This window comes from Camellia sinensis, chromosome 13 (assembly GCF_055761805.1).
Source record: "Camellia sinensis isolate YWXY chromosome 13, ASM5576180v1, whole genome shotgun sequence".
NCBI lineage: Eukaryota > Viridiplantae > Streptophyta > Magnoliopsida > Ericales > Theaceae > Camellia > Camellia sinensis.
Window position 1 is genome coordinate 83,506,983 of NC_138973.1, and position 27,141 is coordinate 83,534,123.

Sequence of the window (27,141 nt, forward strand, 5' to 3'; positions counted from 1 at the left end):
GAAATAAAAAATGCGAATAAAATTACATCTCAAAGGAGTTTTGTCAAACGGCTTTGCCAAGAATAAAAACCTAACAATCTCCCCCTTTGGCAATGCCGTGACAAAACACACCTAACAAATAAAATCCTAAACACCCCAACCCATTATAGCCAATAAAAACAAGCTTCTTTCTCATGGTCATGATCTACAAAACAGTTATTAGTGCCACAATCTCCAAAACAACTGTTAGTCCCACAAGAGTATATGAAAAAGCAATAAAGCATATGACAAGATTATCTAGAAGTATGAGATGGAAAACATGAATAGATGCGACTTGGAGATGATTTTAAGAGCATGTAGTACGAATAGATGAAAATTAAGACACATGCACCCGACACATGACATGAATACATGAAATCCTAAGACACATGAAAAACAACTTTCTCTCCCTTTGTGTCACGAATTGACAAAGGAAGCTCAAACAACAAAAGCAAGATCATAAACCACACAAGCAATGATATGATGATGTAAATATCAGGAGCATGCAAGAAGAAAATAATGAAGAAGCACTGCATAGCATCATGCAAACCAACTAAAGCCAATCTCCCTTTCACTCAAAGCAACCACAAACTGTATAGAAAATAATGAACAAGAAGAAACCGACAAAAATAATATGATGGAGCAAGCAAGAAATTTCAGATTTGTACCTTAGAACACACAAGATTATCCAAGAAGCATAATTACTTGAAAACACAATGTGCACAGCCTCTAGAAGATTCCTCATAAAAGAAAGTGATGCATTATGTGAAAAGCATAGATCCCATGATAAAAGTGTGTGTGTGACTCTTAGAGTTCGACAAACACAAGATTTAAATCCTAGCAGTGATCTAAAAGCTGGACCTCCAGATAGAGAATCTTAGCACAACAAAGGAAAGTCAAACCACTAGGAAACAAGGGGTATTTGGTGAGTAAAAGCGGAGGCTCCCCCTCAATCAATGAATCTTTTCTTTTTTTCTTTCTTTCTTTTGCACTTTTTTTTTCTTTCTTTTGCATATTTTTTCTTCTTCTTTTTCTTTTCCTTTTGCTTTTTCTTTTGCACACTCATTGGCGGCTGACACGCTTTAGAGTTTGGAAACCGAACCAGAGAAGCATGGATATAATAAAGATGGCCTAGTTGGTGACTCTGAGGTAGCATTTTCCTCATGACTGGACTACAAAGAACAGAGGGGAAAGCCGTGGAGATGCAAAAAGATGGAAGATGGTTAAGAGACTCAATATCACCCATGATGTGCTAGTATAGGTCAATTCCTCTAGAAAAGCAAAAGATCAATGCCAGAAGTCCATAGAGAAAAATAATCACTAAGGCGGAAGACTCCAAAATTTACTAATCCAAGAGTGTGTACAGAATGAGACATACTAATCAAATAACACACACTCCAAAAAGAGTAATGACCACAGAAAGCACACACATATTAACATGTAATGCATATTCTCATCAATTCCAATATGCACCAAGGACTACTCAAAAATTTCAAGCTTGCAAAACCATACTAAGAAAATCTTTTTGTTTTTTTTTTTTTTTTGTTCTCTTTTTTTTCTTTCAAAAATAAAGCAAGACAAAAAAATGAACAAGCACATATTTAATGACTCAAAAAAAACACACAGAAACTCAAAAACTAAAACGACTAAACAAATTAACACAAGTCAAGTTTTCTCACCCAGACTGCTTTAGTATGAACAAAGTTGTGAGAATTGCGGTTTTTGGGTGGTGTCTTGACGTTATGTTTCCCTTCCCCTTCAATGGGAACCCGTCTTGACTTGGTTTTCAACTTCCTATTTCTAGGTCTAGGCAAATACAAACTTGCTCCATGTTTGGTCTTAAGCAAATCAAAATAGCAAGGTTTATTATGACCCTTAACCTCCTTACGACCAATGAAGTGTCTCCTACCCATAAGATGTTAGAATTTCTTCCATCTCTATGAGACACTCTCCCATGCAACTTAAAACAATAAGGCCAAATGTGACCATACATACCACAATGATGACAAATAAAAACAGAATGTACCTTCTTTTCTTTGGCCTTACCAACTCTAGGAAGTTTGAGAAGTCCATCATCATGTTGAATTTTTTGTTCTCCTTTTTCTTGAGTTCTTGTATCATGAGATGTGGAAGCACTCGGTTTTTGCTCTTTCTTACCACCACAGCCAATGCCACTCTTGTCAGAACAAATTTGTTGAGACCTAATGATATTGTCCAAAGTCTTTGATCCTCTGTTCCAAAGACCACTGGTAGCCATAGCACACTTGAGTTCTTCCTCTTTCTTGATCATTAGTTCTTCCAAAGCAACTTGAGACATCTCGAGAGTCTCAATCTTTTCTTCATATGTTGCATAGATTTGCTGTAGCTCATTCCTCTTTGTCTCACAAATCAAGAGTTTTGCACAAAGAGCTTGTCGATCATTAGCTATCTTGATGGCATCAATCCTAGCCTCGAAAATCTCCTCCTTTAGTTTGACATTCTCACTTTCATATGCTTTGAGTTTCATAGTGAGTTTGTCATTAAATTTGGCTAAGTAAAGAGATTCCTTAAACAACTTTTCATAAGCTTGTTCAAGCTCTTCATCATCACTTCCCGAGGATTCATCATCAGTGACATTCTCAACCGGCCTCTTCAGATACTCTATTCATCCTTTAGTTTCAGAAGCTACCATGAAAGCAATGAATTTTTTATGTCTCTCTTCACCTTGATCTTCATTGTCACTTTCATCTTTATCAGATTCTGATTCATCATCCCAAGTGATAGCAAAGGCTTTCTTCTTCCTCAAACGAGTGGGGCATTCTTGAGCAAAGTGACCAAATCCTTGACATTCATAACATTGGACTCTTTCAGAGTTCCCTTGTATCTTTCCTTTCTCCTTCTTAGCTATAGAATTAATTTTGAGTTTATCTTTGCCTTTGGATTTATGAGTATGAGTAGATTCCAAAAGATTATGATTCTTTTTCAGAAAAGATTTTTTAAATTGTTTTACAAAAACATCTGTAATCTTGGAATCTATCTCACAATCCTCATCAGAATCCTCTCCAGCTCTATGAGCACTACTAAAAGTAACATCTTTTTGTTTCTTTTTGAAATTCCCATGTGCCTCATAAGTTTGGAGATTTCCAACCAAATGATCTAGCTTGAGGTTGTCAACATCTTGAGCCTCCTCAATAGCCGTAACTTTTGGTTGGAACCGATCGGGCAAGGACCTCAAAATTTTTCCTACAATCTTGGATTCCGGTATTTTTTCACCTAAATTGAAGCTGAAATTTACAATGTCACTCAACTTCGCATAAAATTCATCAAATGTCTCACTATCTTTCATTGAAAGATTTTCTAAACTAGACGTGAACCTTTGAAGTGTTGAGCGTTTAACAGAAGGAGTGCCCTCATGAATAGTTTGTAAGATATCCCAAGCCTCTTTTACGACTTTACAATTACAAATACAACTAAACTCTTCAGGAGTGACAGCGCAAAAGAGAGAATTGATAGCTTTACTATTCCAGCTATTATTTTGGTAATCAATTGTGTCCCACTTATCAATTGGTTTGGGGAAAGTTACTCCATCAATGGTGATCGTTGGTTCGGTCCACCCATACATAACAGATTGCCAAACTTTTTCATCAATAGATTTTAAAAATGATCTCATACGAGCTTTCCAAAAATAATAATAGGATCCGTCAAGTAGGGGTGGTCGAATCATAGAATTTCCCTCACGTATTGAATCCATTATCACAAATCAAACAAGATCTCGCTCAAAAGTTTTAAAAAAACAAAAGACCGACCCGCTCTGATACCAATTGAAAAATCTAGAAATCCCCTAGATGTTGATTTGTGATTATGTATCAATTTAAAGCAGTATATAACAATCCCAATCAAACAATCAAGACAAATCGACACAACGATTTTACGTGAAAAAATCACAATTGGAGCACCTCCAACTGCGGTAACAAAAACCACAGGCAACAGCCACAAAACAATCCACTAAGAAGATATAAAGGAATTACACAGGTATACTCTCAATTACCTAGCGAATCCACGCCCGAATTGAACCAACCCTTATGTGCCTCTTCCAACCCCGTCTTCACCTCGGAATTGTCTTGACGATGAGCCACTCCAGAATCCACCAAAGCTTCAAGCTCGAATTTTTCAGAATCCACCGAAGAACAGCTCTCTCTTTTGTGTAGAACAAACAAATAATCCTTTGATGTATACTCTTTAAACCATGAGTTGAATACTCAATCAAAACATCAAAGAAAACTAGCAAAATATCCTCAGATATAAACCTTAATATCCAAGAAGAAGATCTGGAGGAGTAATCCTAAAAACTGACAGAAACACGTACTTATAGAAATCTGAATCGCGATGCTCGCTCGAGCGAAGACTCTCTCGTTCGAGCGAGGAACCAAAAACGTGTGTTTTCCATAAGTGGCTTTGCTCTAGCCAAACAACCTGCGCTCGAGCGTAAAATCATCTCTTTCAGGTTTTTATACGGACGCAACCTTCGCTCGAGCGAGAACTCCTTCGCTCGAGCGAGAGCGAGCAAGGGCGGACAGGCAACTTCGAATGCAATTATGCATTTTGCTTCGGGGGCGCTGCCCCTCGACCCCGCCTGGGCGCTGCCCCGGACCCTCCAAGGGGCGCTACCCCCTGGACCCCCGCGAGCTGACCGGGCAGCTCGATCCCCGTCATAGTCAGCGAAGTGGCAATCTTGAAAGAATTAGCACCACAAACTTCTCCGTAAAGCACAATTCGGGTTGGATTCGCATCTAAAAACTCATAGCCTCACTGAAATAAAAAGTACAAACAAAATTATAACCCAAAGGAGTTTTGTCAAACGGGATTGCCAAGAATAAAAACCTAACAGAAATGACAGAACATGCAAGAGTTAAAGGAATTTGAGATGAACTCCCATTTCTTTTATCCGTGAATTTTCCATTGATGGGAAATAGTTTCAAAATCTGCATCTCTATAATTTTTTTTATAAATTTTTAAAGATTATAGATTTGAACCCACTTCTAAAAAGTCAAAATGAATTTTTTTTTTTTTTTTTCTTTTGTCAAATGCTATAGAACATATAATACGGAATTTTTTTTTTTTTTGTAATTGTTTTTTTTCTTCAAATTATTCAGTATGAAAGATACATACAATTATATATAAAGTAACAAATAACTCATCTTAATTACCATAATTGTCTATACCACTATTATTGCTACACAAATATTTAATTTAAATACAACTTGTAATCTAACTCAACATGTCCCCCATCCTATTTGTGCATGTGTCTTATGCTCCGATGCTTTTATAAAAATAATTTTAAAAACCTAGGTTCTGATATCACTTGTCATGACTCGCTCCCTGTACTCAAGAGTTAAACATCGTGATGGCGAGTAAATAAATAAATGCGAGCGAAAATAATATTTAAGGGAGAACTTAAATTTTCGGATTGTTACATTAGAACTCCCTAATTGAAAGCTATCATCGTCAAACTCACGGGTCGCAATATTGGTTTCAACTATTTTATGACAAGAATGAAAGCTGTATGGAAACCCATTGGAGCTATCCATGGCCTAGATTTGGGCAACCATTTCTACGTCATTAAATTCCTCAATGACGAAGGCCTCTCTAGGGTATTAAATGAAGGCCCCTAGTTCATTGGAGCTCATTTTATCGTGGTGCAAAAATGGAAACTGGAGTTTCAAGCGACCTACTCCCTTACCCACTCCACAATTGTTTGGGCTAGACTCTCTGGCTTCTCAATTGAATCTTTTGACAGATCCATTCTCCAAAGGATTGATGTCATATTGGGTATACTTCTGAAAATTGATGTTCACAAAAAGAACGACAACAAAGGGAGATTCGCAAGATTATGTCCAAGTTGACCTCTCCAAACCCCTTATTGCAAAAATAAAGATCAGATTTATTACTCAAAAGGCCCGTTTATTTTCAAAGGTAGAATGGAGGGGATTTATAGTAAGGGGATTGATAGTGAGGGGATTAAGTAAAATTGTGTTTGTTTTGATGATAGTTGTTAGTGTAGGAATTGTTAAATTATTTATATATAAAATAATAAAACAAATATAAAAAATTAAACATTAATATTTATAAAAAAATTCCCAATATATAAAAAATAAAAAAAATTTCTAATCCCCTCACTATTTTTCTAATACCATCTCCTCAACCTCTATCTCAATCCCCTCCCCAACCTCCATCTATATCACCTCCACCATCCTAATCCTCTCCCCAACTTTACAAACAAACACAATACTAAATAACACCTCCACCATCCTAATCCTCTTCCATCTACATAACCCAAAACAAAGGGGCCCAAAGAGTCTCTTATGAAGGCATATCATCAGTCTGCTTTGACTGTGATAAACTGGGCCACAAAAGAGGTAACTGTAACCCACATCCTCCACTAAACTCACATTCTGCCAATCATCCACTCAACTCACCAACAAACACCACATCTATCTCTCTCGAAACCCACTTTGGACCTTAGATACTTGTTGACCGTTACCACAAAACCACCAACCGACCTCCAAACCACCCTTTTTTCTCGCTATAAAACCAACACCTCTGTATACCACCCTGTCTGGCATAAAAATACAAAACCACATTCTCTGGAGCCTTCTGTTGACTAGGTACAAGCAACCTTTTCCTCTGACCCCTATGTATTATCTGTCTCTTTTGATTCCTTGCCACCTACACCCCCAAAAGCCACAATTATCCTTGATTCAAATAACTTCTCTATCCTTGCAAACCTTTCTAAAAACTGTCATACCTCAAACCCTCCGCGACCCACCGAGGTCTGCCCTCCTTTGACCTCGTCCTTTAAACATTTTATCCTTATATCCTCTGTTACACCTGACAGTGCTTCCTTAAGGATAATCCCCCATCCCAAAATGATCCCCTTTGTCTTCACATTACCATTATTCCCCATAAACCTTACAATACTCTCATTCCTCACTCTCATCCCACTAAACTCATACCACTTTTACCTCTCTATGTTACTTGCTCAACCAATGCCTCGTCATTGCACTCGTCTCCGGCGAAACAACATGACCTCCAGAAACCTAAAATGCCAAAGAAATCTCAACTCAGAAGCCCAAATAGATACCCAGATTCCTTTCAGAGGCCACAACCTCACCAGAGAACCTTTGTATTTGAAGGGCACTGTTACCAAGCCGAGATGATCGTGGCAGAACCAAAGCTACACCTCATTCGCGTCTCCGTCGAGTCCTTCATGACGCAAGGAAACTCAAATCTAACTCACAACATAGGTCTCATACCAACGCTGACATTCAATCTAATGCCATTAGAGGATAACCCTCTTGGTCCGGGATGGATCACGAACAGCGAGGAAGTGATCAACGGGGAGGCAATCACACCCCGCTTTCTTTCCCACTTTAACCCTCAAATGAAAGTCCTACTATTGAACTGTCGTAGTGCTGCTAGCCCGCATTTCTGCCACCATTTCTTCACTCTTGTAAATGAATACCACCATTAGCTTGTCATCCTCACCAAAACTAGAATAGGTGGAACTAGAGGCAAAGCCCTCAGCAAAAACTTGGGTTTTTCTAATGTCCATCTCTCCAATTCCATCGGATTTGTCGGAGGCATTTGGTTGCTATGGAATAACCTCGAGATAAACTGTGAAGTCCTCTTGACCACCGAGCAGGAGATCCACGCTTGGATTAAGGTCCCTTCTAACCCCTTTCCTCGACTTTTTTTAACTATATGTCCTTATTTAATCAAAGATGCATTTTATGGGATAATCTTGTGTTGCTTTCTGAAACACACTCCTCTCCATGGCTCATGGTTGGAGATTTCAATGAGATACTAACTAGTGCAAACAAATTTGGTGGTCGTGCAATCCAACCCCACCGTGCTAAGAGGTTCAAGGAATGTATGGATGAATGTGGCATGATTGACTTAGGATTTGTAGGCCCTCGCTACACCTGGTCCAACCTCCATATCACCAGAGCCTTAATTCGTGAAAGGCTTGACAAATGCTGGTGCAATAATTCCTGGCAGCTCCTCTACCCCGAGCCAAAGTCCTTCACCTCCCTGGAGTACACTCCGACCACTGTCTCAGCCTCCTCGACACCGACCCACTCCCCACCCTTAGGCCTACCTATCTATTTCGTTTCAAAATGAAGTGGTTCTCTGACCCTAGCATCTTCTCTATTATCCAAAATAGTTGGCAAGACAATACCATCCCTTTCTTAGCTTCTGTCAACCTCTTTGTAACCAATGTCAAACTTTGGAACAAGCTCTCCTTTGGTAATATTTTCCATAGAAAAAAACATCTATCCTCCCGCATTCTTGGTGTCCAAAAAAGCCTAGAAACTCATCCCTCCCCCTTTCTTTTCAATCTGGAAAGAACTCTTGTTAAGGACTTTATTGACATCCTCAAGCTTGAGGAGGAGTTTTGGGCTGTGAAATCCCATATAAATGTTGTCCTTGATGGCAACAAAAATACAAAAAAATTTCCACCAATCCATACTCACTCGTCGTCGCAAAAACAAAATTCTAGCCATCCGTGACTCCAACAACAACTGGATCTATGACGAGCCTAGTATCAAATCCTCCTTCATCTCCTTCTACTCCTCACTATTCTCTACCTCCTCCACCTCCTCCACCTCCGTTACCCTCACCTCCCTCCACAGCAATGTTCCATATAGTTGTTTCACCAAATAAGAAATTTCTCTTAGTTTCGTAATTGAAATATTTCTATTTTTTTTTCATGTATGTTTATGTATGAAGGAGATACTTTTTTTTGTTTAAAATTTTAATTTATGATTAGAAATTGAAAAAAATGTAAACTAGCTTATTTTCTAATTTTTTTAACTGAAAATTTTATTCAAATTGAGAAATTTCTTAGTATTAGGAATCATATATTTTACATGAATTTCATAGTTGCAATCTAATTTTTTAATTTTTGAATAAAATTTATAATTTTTTAGTTTAACTTCCTCATTTAAGTATTTGTTTTTCAATTTTGTATGGCATTTTCTCCTAATTAACTCAACCGACTCCATATATTTTATAATAAAAAAAATTAAACCATGTAAATATTGTTAGTTCTAAGAAATTCAATAAGTGAAGAAGATTTACTATTAAAAATAGTCTAAATTGTAAATTTAAAATTAAAAAATATATTTTTTAATTTTTACATAATTTTATATTTAATATTAGTCTTATTTGACAGATCTCGTTGTGTTTATTCTAAAAATATAAATTTTATCAAAAACAAACATACATTGTAAAAATTATAATGTTTTAAAGTTTTAAAAATCAAAATAAATATCATATCATCATACTCTTTTATAGATAATCACAAATGATGAACAATCATTATTTGAAAGGTAATTCTGACTATCAAAAATTTAATGGGACTTGAAGGTAAAAAAATCTTAATTAGAACATAATATAGTATAAGTCTCTAAAATGAAATTTGTGGTTAAATGTCTCAAATTCATTTTAGTCTTCATCAATTTTACCAAAATCTCACTTTAATTTAAAAAATAAATAAGAATAAAGCTTGAGACCCCCACTCCCAGTGACCCCCAATGGCCCCCCAGTGCCACGTGGCACCGCGTGATTGGAAAGAAAGGAAAAAAAAAATTATTTTTGGCCTACTGGTGGTCCCTAGCACCACTGAATAAATAAATAAATAAAAATTGTTGCAGTGTGGCACACATGTCAATTTTTGTTAACCTAAAAGTTGATATTACAATTTGAATTAAAGTATGAAAAATTGACAACCACAATCAAAAGTTTAGACTCAAGGAGGTATGATCTTTCTAGGGAAAATATCATTTTAGTGGAAGATGGGAAAATTATTTACAAAATAAGGAAAGACTTTGCTATATTAAAAATAAAACTTGTAATTTTTTCCACTGATTTGGTATCCCCATCTTTCTATGGGTAGTAACACTATATTATTGCCTAGGACTTGTGATCTTACGGTGCTTTGCATGACATCTTTTCCACTAGTGTTTGGTAAATAGAAAGGGTGTACATGGATTGGATTGGTCCGATTTAGAGTAAATCAAGAATTAAATCATTTTTTATGGTTCTAAAAAAATCAGACCAGAACTGAACCATAAAACCTAGTTCGATTCGGTTTAGTTTGATTTATGATTTTATAAATTTTATATAACAATAAATATAGTAGGTATTTTATGTTAGTAAACAAATTAATAATTTGTTGATAAAAAAAAACAAATTAATAATAATTAGTTTTGGCTAAGTTTGTTAGAGTTTATCAATTTTACAAAGATGATTTGTGTTTAAATATTTTAAGAAACATTTTATATTTTAATTTTTTTATATAAAAATATATAAAATAATAAATAAATATGTCACAGTCTGATTCGATTCAGAACCAAGAATTGGACCGATTTGAACAGTTTCACTATTTTCAAAACCAAAATCATAACTAAAAAAATCAAATCAAACCAACAGTTTAGATTGGATTAAATCGATTTATCAATTCTCCGATTTTTTTAAACACCCTATTAGATACTGATGTTGCCAACTAATTGGAATTAATTGGAAGACATTGTTGGAAGTAGTAATCATTCCGCATTATTAGTAGATTAATGATCAATGAAGTTTTGTGTATCAAAATTTTTTATTTGATGTGTATATTTTAATGGTATAATGAATCCAACCCTCCATACATTATACAAAGACATGATTAATATATCAAATAAAGAAAATTAATATAAAACTTGGCATTGTAGCATTAAACTATGTGCATGTGTGTGAAACCCAATGACATATTTAGTAATTGATTATACAAGCAGCCAAATGAATAGGATAGGAGTATCCAAGCCTAGTTGAAACCAAAAATTTGTAGTTAGAATGTCTTTTCATAAGCTTCAAAGTGTCTGTAAAAGTGATTGTTCGTAATAAAAAGGGTTCTTCACTAGTTTTTATTTTTTTCCTTCAATTTTACTTCCATTTGGGTCCAAATGGTTTGCAATCAAAATCAAAATCATCGCCCATTTTGTTCTGTAATGATAGAAAAATTTTGGGCGGACTAAACAACCAAAACAAAGTCCAAAGAAAACCCAAAAAGGTTCATTGTTTAATTCTCCTACCACTTCTTTGTGTCTCCCTCACCCCCATTCCTCTCTATATGTATCTATGAAATCAGTCTTTTTTTAAAGAGAGAGAGAGAGAGAGAGAGAGAGAGAAGATTCAAAAAGGAAGAGAGATGGCAGGCATAGCTGGTGCTTGTTCTGCTGGTTTGGTGTTCAAGACCAAAGAGTCATGTAACAATGGAGCTTCTCTGTTTCAATACAATGGGTTGAGACCAGTTGAGAGCAAGCAAGCGACTTCAGTTAGGTCTAGAACTAATGGGTTCATTTCTCCTTCAGGTTTTGATCATCCTTTTCACTTTCCAATTTATATTTACTTTAAATGCTATTTTCAGTCCTGGGTTCAGTTTCTTCCTACTTTTTATTTTGTTCACATCCAAAATTCTCCTTGAAAACCAAGCCTAAAATCAACATGGGCATTGATACAAAATGGTGATAAAAATCCAGTGATGCATAACTTTTTTATGTAGTTTATATGTGTATTAATTTATCATTGGATTTCTTGCGACTGTTTGTAGTATGGAATGACTCAATTGTCAACTTTAGTATCTTATTGAATAAAAATTGTGATATTGTTCCTCCAATTCACTTGACAATGCTGCAAAATTGGCAATAGGACTCTGCCTATCCATAACAAATAGTTAAGAGAAGATGGTCTAGTAATCAGATTTGTAGCACCCAGAAACTAAACTTAGTGACAACTTCAAATTTCTATTCATATATTGTTGAATTCAAAATTTGAGCAGTACACAGAATCAATCTCCTTATGAAAATACATCGTCATTTCACAGAATTTATATACCTTAAACATGAATCTTGACCTCTGTGTTTAACAGCAGGTTCCATTTTCATGTGCCTTTTTTTCATGTCAATCTTTTCCATAATTTTCCATTGGTTCAGAAAGTAAGGCTCCACAATTGTTAAGAGAGCCCACTTTTTAGCACCATTGAATGCAATAACAGAGTTTTCCGAGTTGCTCCTTTGATGCTGATCTTTACTGAAAGTACTTCTAGGTTCTTTCAAATATGTTGTTCTTCAATCTTTCTAATAATGCACACCTGGTTAATTAATTTGAGTTTACAATAGAGTACTCAATTTTTTATTTTACTTTTATATTTGTTCTCATTAAAACAAAATTTCATATTCTCAGCCTCGAAATGCAGTAGAATCAAGGCCATGTCCTCTCCATCTGTTTCAGCTCCCAAACGGGAAACAGATCCCAAGAAAAGGATTGTCATAACAGGAATGGGCCTTGTTTCAGTTTTTGGCAATGACATTGATACATTCTACAATAAACTTCTTGATGGAGTAAGTGGCATCACTCTTATTGATAAATTCGATGCTTCGACTTTCTCTGTTCGATTCGCTGGTCAGATTCGCAACTTCTCTTCCAAAGGCTACATTGATGGCAAGAATGATCGACGTCTAGATGATTGCTGGAGGTACTGCTTGGTTGCCGGGAAAAGAGCCCTTGAAGATGCCAAGCTCAGACCTGAAGTCCTTGAAACTGTATATCCCATAACCCCCATCAAAAAAATAAAAACAAAAATTGTAGTTCGCCTAAAATAAATAGATAATTTCATATACTTAAGTTTCTCAATTTTATGTTGCAGATGGACAAAACAAAAATTGGGGTTCTAGTGGGGACAGGAATGGGAGGTTTGACAGCATTCAGCAATGGGGTTGAGGCTCTTATTCAGAAGGGATATAAGAAGATATCTCCATTTTTCATCCCTTATTCGATCACCAACATGGGATCAGCATTATTAGCTATAGATACCGGCTTAATGGGACCCAATTACTCAATTTCAACGGCTTGTGCAACTGCAAACTACTGCTTTTACGCAGCTGCAAATCACATTAGAAGAGGCGAAGCAGATATCATGGTTGCTGGTGGAACTGAGGCTGCTGTCATGCCTTCTGGGATTGGTGGCTTTATTGCTTGTCGGGCTTTGTCTCAAAGGAACGATGAACCCCACAGAGCTTCCAGGCCGTGGGATAAAGATCGTGATGGTTTTGTCATGGGAGAAGGCTCTGGTGTTCTGGTATTTTAAATTAAGACCCAATCTGTCATTTGATACTTGGTTGTGACTACATTTGTGACTTGGCCTATTTGTGTTTATCCTATATTATTATCATTTGCATCTGAAATTCATGTCTGTCTGTCTTTGTTTTGGTTGAGGAAAGATTATGGAGAGCTTAGAGCATGCAATGAAAAGAGGAGCGAATATAATTGGAGAGTACTTGGGAGGTGCAGTAACATGTGATGCTCATCACATGACTGATCCTCGGGCAGATGGCCTTGGAGTTTCATCTTGTATAACCAAGGCTTTGGAAGATGCTGGAGTTTCCCCCGAGGAGGTAAAAAAATGTATACTAAAATCTATCGACAAGATAGAAGCATATTTTTATAAGTTGTAATGTAATAAATCATAAATTCCGACGCTAATATTCGCGAATTGATAAAACACAGGTGAACTATGTGAATGCTCACGCAACGTCTACCCTCGCTGGGGATTTAGCAGAGGTTAATGCTCTCAAGAAAGTCTTTAAGGACACATCTGAGATGAAGATGAATGGAACTAAGGCAAGAAAACCTAAACCCCATTCACATATACAAAAAATTATTCACAATTGTAGATAGAAAATTTCAGAACAAAATAACAGTTTATTTATCAAATCGATTGAATGTTGAACTAAAAATGATGATCATGGTTGATGCGTTTGAGTTTCTGATTTTATTGGTTTTTCAGTCTATGATTGGGCATGGGCTCGGAGCTGCTGGTGGATTGGAAGCCATTGCAACCATTAAAGCAATCAACACTGGCTGGCTTCATCCAACCATTAACCAAAATGTAATGCACCAAAAACCCAATTCTCCAATTATGCTATACATTTTGTTAGTTTCATTAACTGTATGTTTGTTTCCTTATATTTGTAGAACTTGGAGCCTGATGTCACAGTCGACACTGTCCCAAATGTGAAAAAACAGCACGAAGTCAATGTTGGTACGTGTTTCCAAGAAACTTTCAATTAATTGCTCTTGTGCACAAACCATGCAAGAAAAACAAGAAATATTGCATACATTCCTATAGTTGCTAATCAAATTTCTTTCTTGCAGCTATCTCCAACTCATTTGGCTTTGGCGGGCATAATTCAGTGGTTGCTTTCACCTCCTTCAAGCCCTAAACGAAGCATAATCAAATTAGCTTCTCTCCTTCCATTTTTGCTTTAGAGAAGATTGATTTTGGGATCATACAACTGTCGGAAATGTAATAAAGAAAATTTGAGCATCAGAATCATTTATGTTGTATGAGTGGTGGTATCGGTGTAGCCTTATTTCTTCATTTTCTTCACAACCCATAGTCTATTTGATGAGAACTGATTCACAATCTATCAATGAATAAAATTGTCTTGCTATTTTCTTGATCTATTCTTGTCTTCACTCTCTTGCAATCACCTATCAGTTTTGGTCAGGGAACAAAAAAACAGTATAGTGACATAAAATGAATTCTTGAAATTGAGGCTACAAGCATGTTTTTCATTTATTTATTTATTTTTGCATGATATCATGAGCAACACAGCTGCCATCTCTTGATTAAACTGCTAAATGCTTGCAACTGCAGAGGAAAGAAATAGTTTGCAGAATAGAATAAAAAAATTAAAGCAATGCCATGAGATTGATGATCAACTTTATAGTCTAGAAGGCACTATCTTAAATATGAACATGCCAGCTTGATGCAACAATTAATTGGATAGCATCACTAGCTAAAATATTGGAATCTGTAGAAATTATGCCTATTTGGGGAGGTGATTAGGCTAACACGAAGATGAATATGTTTTTAAAAGATTTTGGGTAATTAAAAATTCAATTTCAATTATAGATCGAGGGTGATCAGATACATTACTGAATAAATAGACAGGGTGATTTGATATGAAGATCCTACAAGAAAACTCCCTCATGTGATGAAAATCATGATCCCAACATGCTAAATAATTCACTAAACAAATCAAAATTTAGAAGACTCAGACAAAAAATAAAATTACAACCATACCCTACTTCACTTAACTCTGAAATCCTTGCCACGCTCTACAAAGTCACACTGACTTGGCCAGCTTTCTTTATTTGCTAGATGCTAGATCACCACAAAACTTTGACTCGACCTTCGTACTCTGACAATTCTGTTTACCCAAATGATCACGGGATGTCAAAAAAATGCAATGCAATGTGTGCAGGTTTTTTTTATTTATTTATTTATGGAAAAACTCAAAAGAGTATTTTCATAAAGATGTAAAGATAAATGCTCAAAACTCCTTAGAAAACTTTTAGTTGTTCAAAATATACAAGACAAGGGGAATTCAAAAACCTAAAACAGATCGAATTAGGCCTTTCCCACTACGGTGATCGGTCACTACACTATGAAAGTAGAGTGATTGATCACCTAGCAATTCCTTAGCAATCTCTCATCTCTAAAGTAAAAATTGACATTTTAACACTGCAACATTTTCTTAGTTTAGTGACATTTGAAAGTGTCACAAAACTATTCTTCTAATGACATTTTTTGGTCTTGTGGCATTTTAAACAAGTGTCACTTCTATCGGTGTCACGGTAGATACGAGTGCCACGGTAGATACTTGCAAGTGCCACTGCACCATCATGGCTGAAAACTTTCAATGACATTTTAATGTCATGGTAGATATTATTTGTGTCACTATCAAGCGCCATTAAAAAAAGAGTTAGTGACACTTGTAAGTGTCATTACACCATCAAGACTAAAACCTTTCAGTGACATTTTAATGTCATGGTAGGCACTATTCGTGACGCTATCAAGTGCCATTCATGACGATAATTCGTTGTAGAACAATTTGATCCGCTCTTGCGGAGACTCGAACCGCCAACCTTCCGCGCCATAAACCTTATACACCACACTCTTCCCACTACACCTCTATAGCACCACATGATTATATATGCAACATATATTATTTATATAGTACATACATCCATATTAATATAAAAGTATATGCATAAACATAATTATTTTATTGAACATAATTTATGTAAAATAAACTATTTACTACCAAAATAAAAAAAGACCACTTTTGGCGACTAAAAAAATTTTATACTTTTGGCTACTAATTATTTTTTAGTTGCTAAAAAACTTAACTTTTGTCGACCAAAATCGGATTTGGTCGCCGAAGATGCACTTTCAGCTACCAAAATTTTGGTCACCAAAAAATTTTATTCCCGCCTTAGGATTTTAGTTCTCCCGCGCTAAAAATGACCACTTTTGGCTACTAAAATTTTTTTTTGGCACCAAAAAGCTTTACTTTTGGCTACTAAAATTTTTTTAGTCGGTAAAACCCATATAATCAGCGACCAAACTTATTTTTAGTCGCCAATTGTAGACTTTTGGCTACTAAATTTTTTTAGTTGCCAAAAAGCTTTACTTTGGGCTACTAAAAATTTTTTAGTCACTAAAACCCATATAATCAGCGACCAAACTTAGTTTTAGTCGCCAATTGTAGACTTTTGGCTACTAAAATTGTTTAGTCGCCAAAAAGCTTTACTTTTGGCAACTTATGCTGTTTTGGTCGCGACCAAATTTTTTTTGTCAGGAAATTTAGTCGCCAAATATGCTTTTTCCTGTAGTGTATATTGAGTTTAATTCATTTATTTTTAATCATTTACTGTATTTTAAAAATTTAGAAAATATATTGGCATTTTTTGTTTTTTCAAAAATGTCATTATAAGCTTAGAAAGTTTTTGGCTTAGTGGCATTTCTCAAAATGCTATAAAATATTTGTTTATGACACTTTTCACCTAAGTGCCATAAAAAATAATTTGCACCTACCTAGTGTCCTGACATTTTTTAAAAAATGCCGTTGCAACTAAAGTTTAGTGGCATATGTTGGTAAATGTCACGAACATAATTTTATGTGTCATTATTTTATAAAATGTCATAAAATTGATGTGACATTTCTTTATTGAAATGTCACTAGAGCCTTATATGTCTTGTGGTTCTGTGGCATTTTTCTAAAACATTTAATGCCAATTTTTATTTTTGTGACATTTTCTAAAAACATGTTACTAGTGTAGTGTCACTAAAGTGTAAATTTGTTGTAGTAACATTTTTGTTGTAGTGAAGTGACACTTTTTTTAATTGAAATGCCACTAGAGCCTTGTATGTTTGTGGCTCTATGACATTTTTCTAAAAAATGCCACCAAATATTCTTTTTGTGACATTTTTTAAGAACATGCCACCAGTATGGTGTCACTAAAATATGTTTTTGTTGTAGTGTTGTGACACTTGTTCATTGAAATGTCACTAGAGCCTTTTATGTTTGTCATTTTGTGGCATTTTTCAAAAACGTGCCACTAAATATCATTTTTGCGGCATTTTCTAAAAATATGCCACTAGTGTAGTGCCACTAAAGTATGTTTTTGTTGTAGTTTTGTGACACTTGTTCATTGAAATGTCACTAGAGCCTTTTATGTTTGTCGTTTTGTGGCATTTTTCAAAAACGTGCCACTAAATATTATTTTTTGTGGCATTTTCTAAAAATATGCTACTAGTATAGTGCCACTAAAGTATGTTTTTGTTGTAGTGTAATGCGAATTGGCAATCAATTCCTTACCGTGACGCTCAATTGCTTAGAAATCCCTTGCTAGTCAATTGTTTAGCAATTTCTTATCGATCTAATGTCTAGACTATGGAAATGTGCAAACTCACTAATTTTGCTTGAAAAATACCACGAGACCAATGTACTGCGCATCTAATGATAAAAATATAAAAAAATTTACACCGTGATGTAACAAGTAAAATATTTTGCGCGAAATTCAAATTTACCTGTGAGTGTAAAGGAGCAATGCCTACATTTGTGATTTGAATCTTTCAATTTGAACAATCTCAACACTCTATCTAGAGTACCAAGACCCGTTACAATGCATTCACAAGACTCAATCCTAGATCGTGTCTCACCAGCCTGTGTAACAATGTACTTCGTACCTTACATGCCCAAGGTTTTGAAAAACTGACTATATATGTTTTACTAAGATAGTAGGATTAATCGCCAATGCACGTGCAGCGTGCTCGAGGTTTTGTTTTTTCTTCTTCCTCAAAAGAACTTTCTAATGAGTTTTTCATTGAAAAAGCATGCATGATCATGGTTTATCCATTATCCCATACGTCATCGCCCTCTTCTTCCTAGTTATTAAGAAACATATGTTCATAAAACAAAAGAAAAAAAAAAATTGCTATATATAAATGAAAGAGCTTAAAGAAATTTTGCTTATCTGGCCAACTAAAGTTGCTTGCTAGGGTTTCATGTATATTTTGTACATATTATTAGCACTTGCTTTGATCAGATATATCTTTTATGCCGACATTAAAGTCCAGCACACTATCTTTCACAATTTTCATTCCCAAGTTTGTTTAGGGGATAACACTACTGACAGTTCCGGAATGAGGGTAGGATACTAAAATACCATGGAACTACGGTTATTATACCATTTAGTCCATATCAAAATAATTCCAAACAAACATGAAATGAGATGAAGATTTTACTAATCGTGCTCCCTAATTTAAGGATATTCTGAACTTCGAATATGATATGCAATCTTAAGAGATTGATAAACCTAAAACTACTAGTCTTGGAAGTAATAGTCTCATATAATTTAGTCCAAGAAAACAAACATTTATTTGATGAAATCGAATTCACAATCTACCAACGGAAAAAGAACAAACTGTTTTGCAATTTTCTTGGTGTTGTTATTGTCTATTTATGGCTTTCTTTAAGTGGTTAGAATGCAATCCCCTATGGTAAGCTAACTTTCTTTCTTGACTTGCTTCATTTTGTGCCAAAAACTCCATAAAACCCCTGAAATTCAAGATATTAAATCAATGAGGACCTGTTGTTGATGTCTAAGTGTTTTCTAGCCGATCAAGTCACCAACAATAACAAAGAGGGTTTCTGTAGATATCCAATTTTTTAGTAACAAACACGATAAATTGATATAATTATCCAATCGATTTAATTTTTATTTTTGAATTATGTAGGTCCAACAAAATAAATAGTTCAAATTATCGAAATAGTATCTATAGTGAGCGTCACGGACATAGACATCACCTTGAAGAGAAGCCCAATCTATATCTCAGCCCACTAGACTAGGACACATCGTAAGCCTTACGAATCAACCCACGAATCAAACTGCAGTGTCGGGTCCATTAATAAGCCAGAGACAATGATGTCCCTCAGTCAAAATTCAATAAGAAGAGTGCTTCCAATTACAATTAATAAATGACTAAGCTTTATTATGTGGGTAACCTTTTAAATTAAAAATGAAAAAGGACATGGTTTTGTATGTCATCCCATACGTCAACCTCTATATTCTATTCTATTTGAGTGATATAAATATATAAGAAACCAAACCTATCACAAATAGGGAATTAAGTTGAATTATCAGAGAGTACAGATACATCATATATATGCAGTAGTATCTGTACTTGGCCTAACCCAACCACTGAAACTTTCCAGCCATATAAGAAAGTTTGCATGAACAAATGAGGTTCAAGAAGTTTGCTTATCTGGCTAAGAATAAAGTTCCTTTTTTCCTAGTTAGATGTTCTTTCTGTACTGATTATAGATTGTTAATTAGCACTCAGATTAAATTATATTAAAGTTTGTGAACCAAAGCTACTATGTATATCTCAGTGCTGATATAATTGATGAACACAAAGCACATGCATAGATGTTGGCTGATATGTTTACTCACATTTAGTTACTTAGATAATTGATATATGGTTATGCTATAAAGCTACCTTTAGTACACTAATATAATATACACTACTAGGTTTAAAATTCTCAATATTCATATTTATGTCACAGATTGAATTGAATACGCGCTATATATGTTCCTCTGGATTATTGAGTCTCCATCAATTTTCGGGGATCAATTTTTTTTCCAATGTGTTGTTGTTATACTCCCTACAATATTATGTTCATATATGTATATATCAATTTCATATATAGAATGTAAATAGCACCCAATTCTATTTCTTCGCTATATATCTATTTTTTCTGATCAATTTGAAATAATCAAAAGAGAACTTGAACATTTTCGTTAATCCATGGATCCATACATCTCAATCGGAAAAAAATCAAGAAAAAAAAGAAAGAATCGAAATTTACCGATATATTTCTTGTTCATCAAATTATCGACAATTTATATTTTAATTGTATAGAATCTATAAAAATCAACTTCTAAATAACATGTAGACGCTCGGAAAAATTATTTAAAAATTATATCAATTTTCCAAGTAAATTTATTTTATAATTAGTTCAAAAAAACTCTTCACAAATCTATGAATTTAGTAAGAAAGATGAAAAATAATTTGAACTAACCTGATATAGACTGGGCAATAATGATTATAAAAACAAAAATGTTCTTATTATTATACTTGGCTAAGCTGTACAATTCATTATCTCCATTTGTTGCAACCTTTTGTAAATCAAGAGTTGAAAACATAAAATTGGAAACTAAAAGTGGTCCCCAACATTCTTGTAATTAGTTTTTTAAGTTGGGTAAATTACAAACACACCCTCTGAGGTTTGTTTAAAATACAAATTGTCCTATGTGATTTTAAAAATTACATCATGTCTCCTAGAGTTTCTAATTTCATAACATATGGCCCCTTTTATTAATAAATCATTAAATTAATTAATAATTTTTTAATGATGTCAGAAATTTATTTCAATTAATAATTCAAGTAATTTTATTATTGTATAGGAAAATAGTTAGGAATTTCATTTTTTCAATTAATTTTATTAAATAAAAAATTCTGATAGAGAAGTATTTGTATTTTTTCAAACTATAAGGGACAATCTGTGTTTTAAATAAATTTCAAGGAGTGTATTTGTAATTTACCCTTTTAAGTTTAATAAAGTAATTTTTCGCTAATAAATAAAAAATAAAAATAAACTGCATCAACTACTTTGGGGTCAATGTGTCTGGAACCTGTTGGTATAATTAAAACCCAAAATGTTAATTTTTAAAATAAAAATACATAATTTTTTTGTTTGATTGAGATTAGATTAGGAAGAATGGGTTAAATTAATTGATATAGAATTTTGTCATTGAATATATTAAATTAGAGCTTAGGGATTGTTTGGCAATGCACTAAATATTTACTTATTTACTATAAAGGATAAATTACACTGACATCCCTTAAGATTTCTGTTTAATACAAATCTCCCCTCATATTTGAAAAATTACATTTATCCTCTCTGTCAGAGTAAAATGACATATTTGCCCCTTAACCTTTATACATATAAATAATAATATAATACAAATATTTTGTTCATATCATTTCAAAGGAAATAACAATCATTTTCTTTAGTTTTAACTCACACAAAAAATTCAATTTTTTTATTTTTCGTATTTTTTTATTTTTATTGAATTTTTAAAAATATTTTAATCAATTTTTTTTATTTTTTAGACACACCTAATCTAGATATACTTAAGAAGTATAATATTTTATTATTTTTTTTAAAATTCACCAAATACAAAAAATATATATATAAAAATTCAGTACATTATCTTATTTTGTTGTATTCAATAGATTTTTTAAAAGTTTTTTGTACAAGTTTTATACTTTCTAAATATATTTAGATTAAATTGATCTAAAAAGTAAAAATAAATTGATTAAAATATTTCAAAAATTATTAAAAATACAAAAATATAAATTAAAAACTCAAAAAGGGCAAAATGGTCATTTAAAAAATTTTAAGGTATGGCATCAGCAATTCAGGAGGTAATTTGTAATGAGATTACAAACATCAGGAGAGAAATGTAATTTTTCAAATGTGAGGGAGAATCTGTATTAAACAAAAACCTCATGTGGGTGTCAATGTAATTTACCCTATTATTAAATTGTCATATCATCTTTATACTTTTCTGCATATCTTTTCATAAAAAATTAAAAAATCAATAAATAAGTAAACCCTAATATGAATCAAAAATTATAATTTGGATAATAAATAAGTGAATACATCGAGCTAATTTTAAGCGATCAGTTTGTCTCCAATTCATAATGTGAACTAAACCATGTCGTTTGGGCCCATAGGGCCCAGCACGGGTCCTCTCTCGATTATCCGAATCGTTTATTTTTTTAAAATTACAATGTATAGATCATTTAAGAAAAAAAATCAATTAGATCTGATAACTATAGTCACATTGGTTTATTACATTTGCCTCTCAAAAAATAAATGATCTAGTTTTTAAATAATATTTGTCATTTATTTATTTATTTATTTTTGGTAAATAAATGTCACAAAATAACATATCAATGGATCGGATCAACCTGATATTTTTCATAGATGATTTATACATTGTGGTTCTAAAAACTAAATTATTTAGAATATCAAAACCGGACTCCCATGAACCCGAACAACACGATCCAATCCACTTTGTAAACCGAAACAACCTGCTACCTAATTTTAAGTACACAAAATGGATAAATTTAAGTTTCATGGTTTTATCACTTCAAAAATGTTATGAACCCATCCTTATGAATCTATAATTTATCCTAAATATATTTATATAGTGGAGATTAAATTGATGAAATATGAAATTTATAAGTAAAATAAATTTGAACCATTCTTTTTTTTTTTGTCACTTTGACCTTTTTACATTTATAATTTTTTCTTATTCACTCTCAAAACTAATATTTTGTGGACATAAAATGTTATGTTGGGTACCCCGTGGCGCCATATTACATAAAATTGATAAATTATACTTTGGCCTCTTAATTTCATTATTTTTCCACTTTTGACCCTTACTATTTTTTTTATTTATATTGGCCTCTAATGTTTGTAATTTTCTCAATTTACTCACAAAACCAAATTTTGCCCAATTTTAAGACCCAAAATTCAAAATCCAAACCCAAACCCAAACCCAAAACCCAAAATTTAAACCCAAATTCAAAGCCCCCCACTCTCTCTCCTCAACAAATTCACCCTCAAATTTAAGCTTTGTTTTGTTGGGTTTGGGTTCTTGAAATTTTTGTGTCACTTTATCACTAAAGTTTCATTTTTCCATTTAAAATTAGACAGAAGTTGATTTTTAAAGCAAATTGAGAAATATTACAAGCGTTGAAGTGGGGAAATATATTTGAAGGGCTAAAGTGGAAAAATTGTTAAACTTAAGAAAGAAAATATGTAATTTATCTAAAATTTTAATATATTGTGTTTTTTTTTTTCAGTGATCGCGTGCATTTTTTGTCCAAAATTGGATGGAATTTGTTTTTGAGAGTAATGGATCAGATTGCACGGTCCATTGCACTTGAATAGAAGTGTAAATTTGGCTTGGCCCATGTCAGGCCTCGCGGGCTCTTAACAAAATTTGGGCCGGACCGGGCTAATTTACGAGCTAAAATATTAGGCCTAGGCGATATTTAGGCCTTGGGCGGGCCGGGCCAAGCCAATCAGCCTGGGCCTAGACTCAGGCTTGGGTGGGCCTGAATATTTTTTTTTTTTTTTACTAAAATTTTATTATTTTTCACTATAAAAATAAAATGGGTCAGGCCTTGAGTAGGCCTTAAGCGGGCCGATGAGCCGGGCCAAGCTGGGCTTCAAAATGATAGCCTAAGCCCTAACCCAAAGTCTCGGACTGGGCTCAGGCTTGAGTCTAAACAGACCGGACCAACCCTCGGCCGCAGTCAAATTTCGGACCGCCTACGGACCGCGAGTCATTTTTATACTCCTACACTTGAATCAAATCCAAACAAAATCTTCATTTTCGTTAGTTTAAATTCTGTCAAGAATATAAATGACTAACCTTCATTTCGTGCTAGCTTTTCAATTAAAAAAATATAAAATAAAATAAAAAAACGTGCCCATGGTTTGGTCGATCGTCATCCCATACGTCAACATCTATTTTCTATTCCAGTGATATAAGAAACCAAACTCTGAAAAAGAAAATCACAAATACAGAATTAAGAAACCTTGAAGCTCTAGCCTATCATCATAAGCTAGCTGCAGTAGATTAAGCAATCATAATATTGCTACTTGGTTTAAAATGTTGCAAGATCAGTGTGTATTTTATGTTGATGATATCAACCAAGGTGGGTCTTTCTATCTATTTTTTCTACCATTTTACATGCACAAACTTTTATTTATTACTCTTCATCTTAATTTGGCCAAATTGTTATCAACTAACTATGTTTTATCTTCACTATCTTGGTGTGCAGGCGAGCTTAACAGAGAAAATAAGGGTAATAAATTTTCCCCTGGCCCTAACCAAGGGTGTTTTTTTTATTTTTTTTATCGACAAAAAATATAGAAAAATATTTAATGTAACCTCGATTAAAACAGTAGAAAACACTTTCTTAAGTAGCTGTTTTGAGTAATTATATGTTGGACACAAACATTATGAGTTAAAAAAATATTTTATTATTTCGGGCTACTAATTTCCTTTTGTTTGCATCTTGCTAATGGAATGCCTGCCTGCATAAATCCTTAATTCTTTAGTCGCAAATTCATAATCCTGCTTAGCTGTTTAATAACTTTATAAGTTGTGATTGACATCAATGAAAGTGATGTTTAGTTCATAATCCTGCTTAGCTTTTAGTTACACCTCATAGGATTAGAGATGATGCTTAAACTTTATAGGAAAAATTACGTTAGTGTAGTCTCTGTTGTTTGCTCTTTGTCATTTTGATTCCTATAATTTCAATTAACTCGATTTTGACTTTTAATTTTAAATTTTGTGTCAATTTAGTTTAATTAATAATGTCAATTAGGATTTTTGAAGAAAAATGATTATTGAGTTAGTTGAAATTAACTTATTGAGTCAAACAAGTTTATAATTTTGCTTATAAAAAAGCACAACATATATCGTTCATATGAGCAACTTTCATTAAAAAAAAAAAAAAAAAACACTAGCAGTTTAATCAATTGGGCTAAATTAAGACAAAAACATAAATTTATGGTCAAAATTGAACCAATTAAAATTACAAATATCAAAATGACATAAAAACCTAAATATAAGAACTACCATCATAATTTGTCTGTCTTCTTCTTATAGGGTGTCCGTTTCTATCCACACATTATTGCTTTCTTTATTAAATATTTCTAAATGGAACTTTACATAAAACCCAATTCAATAATGCCTGAACAATAGAGATTAAACTTGTTAATGAATGCATAATTCATAATTAAAATTAATTTTAGTTACAATCATTTCCTTTTGGTGTGTTGCTTTAAGTGGCAATTGTAAGTGGAAACTGTCTTCTCCAACCATACAACACAATACACCATACTCACAGTAAGAAAACCAATCTACTATAGAGGTCATTTTTCAATTCGGGTGCTCCGACTTTATTGACCTAACTTATGCACTAAACTGATTAGCAATAGGGTTCCAATCCAATCAACCAATTGAGGACTGATAATGTGGTTTACTCACTTGATTAGATTAGGATTAAGATATCATTACCACTTCGATGGCTGTTAGTACAATTATATATACAGTTAAACTAGGAATCTTTCCTGTTTAAATGATTTCATTTTTTTTTTTTTTTTTTTTTTGGGTGTGGGATTACTTGGTAAGAGAATTACATATATGTTTCTTTGAATGGGACCTCTACCAAACCCCTAATTTTTGTAGCTATCCTCTTCTAAGATTTTACTTCCCAATTTGGATTATGAAAGTAATGCTTAATTGTGTTATTTTCTAAAAAAGGGAAAAAGAAAAGAGATTTCAAAAAAGTAGGAATATGGCTACATTTGGCACCCATTTTTTTTTCTTTTCTTTTCTTTTTTTTTTAAAAATAAAAAAAAAAAAATAGAAACGAGAAGATTGCTCAAAGCTTGGGTTTCACAGCCCTTAAAAGGAAACTCATTTACCACATTAAGTTCAATGCTAAAATCTTTTTTGGAAACACATGTATTAATGGACTAAATTCATGCAATGACAAGTGAATGAGATGAGAACAGAAATTAATTTTCTATGCATATCAACTTGTACCTTTCTACCTGAAATTTGTGTCCCTTTCAAAGATGTAATAGGTAGAAGAAAATAAGACAAATCATACCAGTAGTTATTACATTTTGTCCCAATATTTTTAATTGGCTTAATTTTGATCATTAATTTTTTATTTTGTTTCAATTTAGTCAAATTAATTACACCGTTAGGGTTTTTGCCAAAAAATCATCACTGAGAGCAACTCCAATAGTTGTTGCTATAAGCATCCACAATGGAGCTGTTAAAGGACGTGTTAGTGTCAGTTGCTAATATTTTAGCTATTGAATGGCTCAAATGATGCTCCAATGGAACTGTTAAGGGATGTGTTAGTGTCAGTTATTAGTGTCAGTTGTTAGTTTGTTTGTTAACTGCAGCGAGACTTCTAACCAGTGAAGGAGAGAGCGAATGAGAGAGCTGTTAATTTGTTTTTTGGTCTTACAAGTTGACCGGCCGGTTGACCGACCAGACATCCGGCTGGTTGACCGGTCAACGGCAAATTTATTTATTTATTATTTTTTTTTTAACTTGTTGGGATTTTTTTTTTTTTTTGGACTTAAAATTTAATTTTGGACTTGAAATTTTTGATTAAACTAAATTATTTATTTATTTTATTTATTATATACACACATATATATATTTAACACACACCTTAACAAACCCCTTAACACATCCATTGCACCACCACTCACTCTCTAAAATTAACAAACTCTTAACAAACATTTTTGGGCCCCACTTTTATTACTTTTTGTCGTATAACACACCTTAATAAACTTTTTTAGCCATCCCGTTGTGGATGCCCTAATACCATTGCCATTGCTATAATTTGGCAATGAATAGTGTTATTTTGCCAAATTATAGCAATGGTGCTCCAATGGTCAGTTGTTATTTTGACAATTTTCAACCAACTTTCCTTCCAAGTTTGTTGGTGTTGTTTGGATATAGGTTTTTTGTGATTTTATTTTTGTTTATTTTTTGTCTTTTATGACC

At 33.5% G+C, this 27,141-nt stretch overlaps 1 protein-coding gene and 1 long non-coding RNA gene across 2 annotated transcripts; both read left to right on the forward strand.

The window, feature by feature from the left end:
• The first annotated feature begins 10,802 nt into the window (after nucleotides 1-10,802).
• Nucleotides 10,803-14,565, forward strand: LOC114321987 (3-oxoacyl-[acyl-carrier-protein] synthase I, chloroplastic). Its single transcript, XM_028269249.2, has 8 exons — nucleotides 10,803-11,411; nucleotides 12,283-12,641; nucleotides 12,746-13,177; nucleotides 13,320-13,493; nucleotides 13,606-13,719; nucleotides 13,886-13,987; nucleotides 14,074-14,140; nucleotides 14,254-14,565. Exons 1-8 carry the CDS (start codon nucleotides 11,249-11,251, stop codon nucleotides 14,319-14,321), a joined length of 1,479 nt encoding a protein of 492 aa, XP_028125050.2. The 5' UTR covers nucleotides 10,803-11,248; the 3' UTR covers nucleotides 14,322-14,565.
• Nucleotides 14,566-24,112: 9,547 nt separating this feature from the next.
• Nucleotides 24,113-24,584, forward strand: LOC145805868 (uncharacterized). The gene is made up of 2 exons (XR_014348040.1): nucleotides 24,113-24,253; nucleotides 24,380-24,584. It is a non-coding gene; the product is annotated as an uncharacterized LOC145805868 (long non-coding RNA).
• The last annotated feature ends 2,557 nt before the right edge of the window (nucleotides 24,585-27,141 follow it).

What these genes read in the sequence shown, in the direction of transcription:
- LOC114321987 (XM_028269249.2), top strand. Translation starts at nt 11,249, where the DNA reads ATGGCAGGCATAGCTGGTGCTTGTTCTGCTGGTTTGGTGTTCAAGACC. An exon ending in TGGGTTCATTTCTCCTTCAG is followed by an intron (nt 11,412 to 12,282) that starts GTTTTGATCATC and finishes TCATATTCTCAG; the next exon opens with CCTCGAAATGCAGTAGAATC. An exon ending in CTGGAGTTTCCCCCGAGGAG is followed by an intron (nt 13,494 to 13,605) that starts GTAAAAAAATGT and finishes GATAAAACACAG; the next exon opens with GTGAACTATGTGAATGCTCA.